This window comes from Nestor notabilis, unplaced genomic scaffold (assembly GCF_000696875.1).
Source record: "Nestor notabilis isolate BGI_N333 unplaced genomic scaffold, ASM69687v1 scaffold666, whole genome shotgun sequence".
NCBI lineage: Eukaryota > Metazoa > Chordata > Aves > Psittaciformes > Psittacidae > Nestor > Nestor notabilis.
In genome coordinates this window covers 32,931-40,818 of record NW_009933083.1, presented here as the reverse complement: position 1 = coordinate 40,818, position 7,888 = coordinate 32,931, and the positions used below count along the sequence as shown (strand labels likewise).

Below are 7,888 nucleotides of genomic sequence, written 5' to 3'. Positions count from 1 at the left end.
GGTCCTTTCCAACCCAAACCATTCTATGATTCTATGATATTCCCTCATTATGATCACTGTTAAAGAGCTGTGAATGGCTTCAATAATGTTAGTGGAGAAGATGCTTGTGTTCTCATTATCAACCTACAAAAGCAGTTGGCTACAGGGATATTAACCTGGTTCTTGTCATGGCAGGTCAAAAACTTGTCAGTGTTGCTGTTCTTCCACAACGGAGGGAGTTACAGTGCTGAGGCAGGAAAGACAACCATAGATGGATCATATCTAGCTGCCATCAGTAACATCATTATCGTGATGGCAAACTACCGGGTCGGCGTTTTTGGCTTCCTGAGTACTGGTAAGTCATGGATTTCTAGAGCAAACACAGCTATGGGCTAAATTGAATTCTGTAACACTTCTGTTTTTTTGTGGATTTTTTGTTTTGGTGGTTTTTTTTTTTTAATTTATTTTTTTTTTTAATAACTGAAATAAAGTTCAGTTATTTTTTAACTTGAAAAACCTGTATCTTTCATTGACTGTTTTGGGGGAATACCATGAAGACTCAACTTGAAGAGAAAGGGGAGAGGTTGTGGAGGCTAAGGGACAAAACCAAAACCCAAGCATCCGTATCAAAGTACTGGCTAGACTTGCATTTGCAGATGCAGCTGTGGATTTTGGGTTTTGCAGACAAACATCCAGACAGGTTAAGAATCAAAATTGCTGATTCCAGTGCCTGTCATTGTGGATATGTTTTTCAGTGTCTTCGACTTCCAAGTGTTCCATCCATGAAATTTTGCATGTTCTGTGTTTGCATCCCTCCCCCATACTCTCGTGTAAAGGACACTTTTTCTTTCCTATTGCCTCCTAATACCAATTGCCATTAAAAATTACTCAAATTCTCATTATATACAGGAGTTTTGTTTTGTGCAAAGAGGCATGTACATGTGAAAATGCACATTGCCTCTCCCTAGACCTCTGTGGTGGTGGTGTCTGGTCTTTGGGATTGATTTTTGCCTTTTATTAGATTTGCCTGCTTAAGCAAGTAGGGAACACTTTTCTCTATCATCTTTCAATTCTGGCTGGCACAGGGGAACTTAAAGAACCATGGAGAGAAAATGCAGTGATTGCAAGTGGAGCTTTGGTTCCATCATGCTGGTTGCAATCCTTGGCCACTCTAGTGGACATTTTAATACCCTTATAATCTTTAGGAAGTTATATCTGCCATGTTTGCAAATACCAGACTTACATACTTTGCCTCATGGTTCTTTTAAGTATTCACTGGTAGTGATGCTGTCTGGATTTTGTCTAGTTTGGAGTATATAACTGCATCTACTGATTAGTGTTTCTCTTCTTTGTTTTACTGTTTTGTTCACTCCCAGCAAAGCCTGTTTTTCATTCAGTAACGAACCTTGCACTACAAATTCCTTACTCATTTAGATAAGAAGTTGGTAATAGGTGTATCTGGGGAAAGAATCACTGTTTTCATCAGTGCAAACCAGATGCTTATGAAAGTGATACTGTGGCTTCATTTTGGCTAGAGCCAAATGCGGTGTGGAGCTGTGTGAGGTTCCATTACGCAGCACTGCCCACACGTTACCCACTAACCCCCTTCAGCCCTGCGAAGCTCCCTTAAGTTTCTTCCGAAGTGGAAACTGCTAGCTGGGCTGAATATTATACACCAGTATTTATATGATAGTCCATGATTGAGAGATAAGGAAAATTATCCAGCCTCTTTTTCGTAGGGATCTGCATGTATGTCCCGAAACATCAATGCATGAGCTGAATGGACTGAGCTTGCAGATAGAATTGCTTCATTATGAGTGGGACCATGCAGGGCCCCTCTCCTCTTCTATTGTGGAATTGCAGCCAGGGAAAAGTGCAGTCTTTCCTGTGCATTTGAGGAGATCCTGTTGCTCAGGAATAGGAGCAAGAAGGAAGAGCTCTTTGCAAGAGTCGTCGGAGCAAGCTAAGCACCACATTCATCGGAAGCCCTAAAAGTTCCTGCAGTGCCACACTCCTCTATGTCCTCTTTAGTTCATGTGGAGATGATGAGTGTGGTATGTTTGTACCAGGCCCCCTGTCAGCATGGATTTTCAGTCATACCCATTCTGGTGAGCAATGCTCCCACTGCAAGATCTATTCTTTGGTCCACCACAGGTTGATGAAATATGTCTGACTCCTTCTGTACATGACCAATAGCCACTGGGGATTTTCAGTGAAGGTTGTCAAGCTGGGTCAAATGCTATAAGGGTTTTTCTTAAGACTCAAACCTTAATGATATGCCAGGGAGGTTTCCATTCCTACTGAAAGACTTGGACAAATCCTGGTTCCTTGGAAGTTTTACCTCCAGTTTCACGGGAGGCAGGAGCTCACCTTTAGAACTGTGGGGACATCAACAGCAGGGACTGTTGGAAGGCCCTGAAGTCACAAACAACAGTTATGATCTTGTGAGCAATATCATTTTCATTGTCCACCTTAGCAAAGTGCTGCATCCTCTCATGTTACTTGTCATTAATCGCAAAACTGGAAAGGAAAGAAAGAGCTAAACGGAGATTTTGGGGGATAAAAGGTAGTGAAAACAACAGATTAATTTTTTTGTTTGGTTTAGGTTTTTTTTGTGGGGGGTGGGTTGTTGGGTTATTTTCAGTTCTGCAGTTGTTTTGGTCTCATTGACAGGGCTTTTGCAAGCAAAGAGCTCATATTGTTCTAAGTATAAAGGATATGTAATTTTATTTGCTAACATCCATTAATGTTGCAAAAAATGATGCACATTCTTGCTAGTGCCTTCACCTTCCACTTTAAACCCAGGAAAGTTAAAGTGAATCGTCAATGATATGGGTGGCAAGAGTATGGAGAAGACAGTCATGTTTTTGGGCATGGTTCTTTTAAGAATCTCTGAAGTCATACAAACCAGGGTTATTTTCATGCTTAAATTTAGCACTATTGTTCTTCTCCAGTTTAGCAATAACAGAAATGCATGTGTATGTCCTTGTTTGCTTCCTTCTGAACACTGGTCTCTTCTCATTCTCCTGTGGTCCTCAGGAATGTGTTCTTTTCCTGCAAAAAGGCAGTGGGAAATAATCCTCACAGACATGTCTCTTTTGGTCTAACTACTGTGAACGTCCATGCATGCATTTGTTCCCTAGAGTGGTACATTTCACAGCCTGATTGTGGTTCTTGCCAGGACAGAAGGAACTGGTTGTATTTCTCTTTTCAGTCATGTTTTTAGTATGCCAGTAGCAAGGCACATTGTGTAGCTAAAACATTTACATGGATTTACATACAATAATTTCTTCACCAAAAGAGCTGGTGAGCACTGGAACAGGCTGCCCAAGGGAGTGGTTGAGTCACCATCCCTGGAGGTATGTAAAACACATGTAGATGTGGCACTTAGGGATATGGTTTAGTGGTGGACTTGGCAGTGCTGGGTGAATAGACTCAAAATGATCTACAATTCTATGAGTCTGTGATTTCACTTCCTCTGGGGAGGTCTCACGAGGCATGCAGCAAGCCCTGGAAATGATGTTTCCTTTTTAACACCATAGAGTGGTTTCATTGCTGGGTTGAGAACCCTGGGAACTGGTCATGGTATGCAGAACAAATTAAAACAACCCGAAAAACTAAATCAGGGAAAGCTTTTCTGGCATTGCTTCACTGGTCTGGCCTGGCCTGGCCTGATCATCTTAAACTATTGCTGTAGGTGGAAGATTGTCGTTTCTGGGGCCATTTAGTTTTTGGCTGTCCCACTGCAAGGGCACTTATAGTGGTGTCTCTTGTAAGAGCTGCAAGGCTGCCAGCGATCAGGTCTCCTCTGTATTCTCTTCTGCTGCTTAAATTGGTGCCTGTGATTTCTCAGTAATTCATTGCGGTAGGCATATGGATATCTACTATGGGATATATGCTTCCCATTGCTTTTTCCCTGAGGCAGGGCTACGTGTTCACTAACTGGCATCTTTTTATTCCACTCTATTAATTTCGATTCACTAGTTTCTGAGCCTCTCGCTTTAAAATTGTAGTATTTGGTCTGGCAATGGAAGAAACAAATAGTTTTAGCTGTGTTTCTATTCCTGGCTTTTCTGTCTTTTTTTCTTATTACCAAGTTTTAAATGTGGAGAATTTAAAATCATTAAAAATGAATGCCTTATTGTGGATTAAGAAGCAGTAGACAATGGACAATCATTTTATATTCCTTTCTTACAGACTGTGCAGGATTTACTTATTTCTGCTTTTGTTGTTAAAAAATTAAGCTTGCATAGGGGTTTGCATCATTAGATGCTTTCACCATTTCTTTCCTATTATTTAAAATATCAGGTTACCACTGGTTGGTATTGAAAAGAAAGTAGTCTCTGCAGTGGTAATACCTAAACATAGGGAGCACATGATTCATTATTTTGCTTTTATTTTCTTGGGAACAAAAATATGTATACACATCAATAAGATCTGTATCAGTTAGACACAGATCACTCTTGTAGGATATATGTGTAGATATTATAAATTACAAAATAATATCTGTGTATGTTTAAAGAAATGCAAGATGATGTGACTTATAGATGATTGGTCAGACAGGGTAAGTGTAAAAGGGGTGTAGGAAGCAAACAGATGCGACTAAGTGTACTCCAGGGAAACAGTTGTTGATCCCTATGGGCCCCTTCCAACTTTAGAATTTGGCAAACACACTGATTTTATTTACTTTTAATTTCTTTTAAGATGGAGCTACTTATGTAGAAAAAGAATCTCATGGCCTGAATTTATGGATACTTGAGCCTGGACTCGAGTCTCCCACCGTGAGTTGTCCAATTGAAGCTTAGAAATAGGAGTGTTATTTTTATGTCAGCAGATCAGACAATTAGACATCTCCAGGGATGCCTGGTGCAGTGGTAAAAACTGAAATGGACTCTATCTGTTAAGTGATGACCTTGGAGGAGACCACTTCAGACTTTTAAACTCTGGTACCAGTTTTGTCAAGGTTCAGCTGCAAGAGCTGCTATAAATGCACCATTCAATCAAAACTTCAAATATGTTTCATTTGATTTCTTTTCAGCTCTATTTCATTGTTTCCTACAATAGGTTCCCCTGAGGCGAGTGGAAACGCTGGCCTTTTGGATCAGTTAGCAGCTTTGAAGTGGGTGCAGCAGAACATCGCGAGCTTTGGGGGAGACCCAAGCCGGGTTTCTGTAGGAGCTGACCGTGGCGGAGCCGATGTTACCAGCATCCACCTGCTCACAGAGACAGCCGAAAAGGACCTCTTCAGAAGGGTGGTGTTGATGGTAAGTCCTCTTCCTGCCACTTCATGTTCTTTGTGAAAGGATGTTGTCACGTATGTGAGGATGTGGCAGTGTGTGGGTGCTGGTTTTATTTCATCCATACCTTGGCAGCGTTAATAGGGCTGTTATTGCTATAGTTATTTTTCATCTCACCTGTGAGTGCTGTCTCCAGGAGCTGGGTGCTTCACAAAGGATGTACAAGAGATGCACTTTGGTGATTGATTTAGTCATAATAAGAATATGGTTTTCGTCACTGTGGTTTTTTTGTGTATTACATAAATAGTCTTGTTTCATAACTTACAGGTACAACAGGTTAGTTTCCATTCCATAAATACAATTGTTGATCAGCAGTTTTTAGACTCAAACTGATGAGCCCAACATCCGCATGTTTAAAGTATCCAATCTTTTTATCTGATCTCACAACAGCTTTCATGTGAAAGAAAAAGCAAGTTTCAGGCAGAGAGTAAAAATCTGTTTACCCACAGGCTTGTTTGCTGGCAGCTTGGGCTATTTTCACAGTCACTCCAAGTGATCTGTACTTTTACAGCACTTCCAGTGTCAAATCTTGGGACTTTGAGATCAGCTTTGTCAAGCATCAATACTACCGTTGATCTTTACAGCTTCAGATAATAGTAGTATGGTATGAAATAAGGCTTAATCTTCATTGGAGGTTTATATATGCAGCACAAATGGCATGTGGACAAAATGATCTCTCCACTAGCAGCGTTGACTTGGAACAAGGAACAGAATTCTTGGTCCGGGAAACCAAGGGCCCTATTAAATGAAATCTTGACTTAAAAATGACGACATTTCTATTCAATGATTTTTTAATTCAGTGTGCCCTTGCTCCAGGAAATATAACTTACCTTTTGCATCCCCATGGCTCAATAAGATTATTTTAATTGCATCACTCTAGTGGGGAAGGCAAGGGAAATTGTTGAAAATTGCTGTTCAGTAGTTGTTTCTTTGTGTCATTTTCTGATGGTTCCTCACACAATTCCTACAGGTTTACTCAGCTCTTGGCATAGCAGTTAATTTGCTAGAAACCCATAGTCCTTTTCTTTCAGAGTACAGGTACCTCCTCTCCTTTCTCTGAAGTCACACCCCCTTTACTGACACAGCTCAGGATGGGGCCCACTCTAGCAAGTTACAGTGCAATTTACCAGTTGGGCAACTTATGAAAGGGAAATGCAAGGATCTCTTTGCTTAATGTTACTTCTGGAGTGTAGTTACACATTATGTCTTGTCTTTTGTAAAATAAAGTTTGAACTCCTCCTTCTTCCTACAGCAATACATCAAGTAATGGAAAACAGTGGCAAGTGCAATGAGCAGGCAGGTGCATCAATTCTTCCCACTAACCTAGTGTTTGTAACAACAATTTTCCTCCTGGGACTGCAGACCATTATCTTGGCATAGCAGGATCTCAACTTATTTTGAAGTAATGTAAAGAATTTATCCTGCCAGGGTCACGGTGGGTTTAGTTTTCTTGTGAAATACACTGATGAAATCAAAAGCAAGCAGTAATAGCAGTGGCTTGATTTTGTAATTCATTCTTTGGTAACAAAATGACGCAGAATGCAACTGTTGGTTTACTCAGATTTCTCACCTAGACCTCTTGTGAAGGGATTCGTCTTGGTTTTGTTCCAAGATACCAAAATCATTGTGTACTTTTAATTTTACTGTAAAAAAGGATGTACACACAGATTAAGAATCATGAAAGTGAGAATATGTACCAGATACAGCTTTCCTGAGGGGAAAATCCCATGAAGCAATACAGCTTTTCTGCAAAAGTTAGTTTTGTGCTATTTTTTGGTCTTTGTCCTGAATAACAAAATGAGACTGTTTCTGAGCATGTAGAGAGGTGTGAGGTATGAAGCTTTCTCTACACGATGTGCACCTGAAATAGCAACATGTTGTTGAGTTTCCTGTGTCTGCCTATAATAGGTTTTATTTGGAATGGATCTGAAGAAAGATGGTACAAAATCCCTGCAAAGCTCTCGTGGGGACTTTTGGTGACTTATTTCAGCTTTCAGTAGTATGATTAGAAAAAAGTAATTTTAGTGATTATGGTCTTGTTTAAAATCAACGAAGACCATTAAGCTGGTGTTTAACTTCACCTTTTGATTAATTAATTTATTTACCAGTGCAATTTTGATGTAGAAGTGTGGATCAACAGTATGATTGCCTCCATCTCTTGCAGGAGGTTGTGGAGGGAAGATCTGTTAGGTGTCCCCTCCAGGCATTCCCTGGTGGGTGTCAGGAGGAGAGTTCCCAGCTTCATCCACCCAACACAAGGGAAGACACCAGGTCCCTCCTGGCCACGCAGGCAGGTCAGCCAGTGGTGGAAAGAACAGATTTATTGTCCTATTGAAAACTACTGCAATCATCTGACACGAACCCTAAATGTCCTATGTTCAGCTACCCTTTAAATACCTTTTCTTCCCTCTTTTCCCATTTCCCTTTTTTTTCCCATTACCAGCCTCATTCCTTCTCAAACAAACCAACCAATTCTGATAAATTTCTCTTCATTGGCCCCAGTTCCTCTACATCCCTACCCAAATTTGGTATTTCTGGTATTGTTTCTTAGGTAATCTCAGATTTTTATAAGCAACCTTGGTGCTGTTGGCCCTTGCAAGGTCATGTTTCCC

The 7,888-nt window shown here is 40.5% G+C and overlaps 1 protein-coding gene across 1 annotated transcript in view; it reads left to right on the top strand.

Annotated features, from left to right (window-relative positions):
• Positions 1-7,888, top strand: part of LOC104407401 (thyroglobulin-like) — a gene marked incomplete at its 3' end in the record, with an annotated part of 69,584 nt that overhangs the window by 30,444 nt on the left and 31,252 nt on the right. The window contains exons 15-16 of the mRNA XM_010016681.1: positions 175-334; positions 5,044-5,243. Coding sequence (XP_010014983.1) covers positions 175-334; positions 5,044-5,243 — 360 coding nt within the window. The remainder of the gene's footprint in view (positions 1-174; positions 335-5,043; positions 5,244-7,888) is intronic.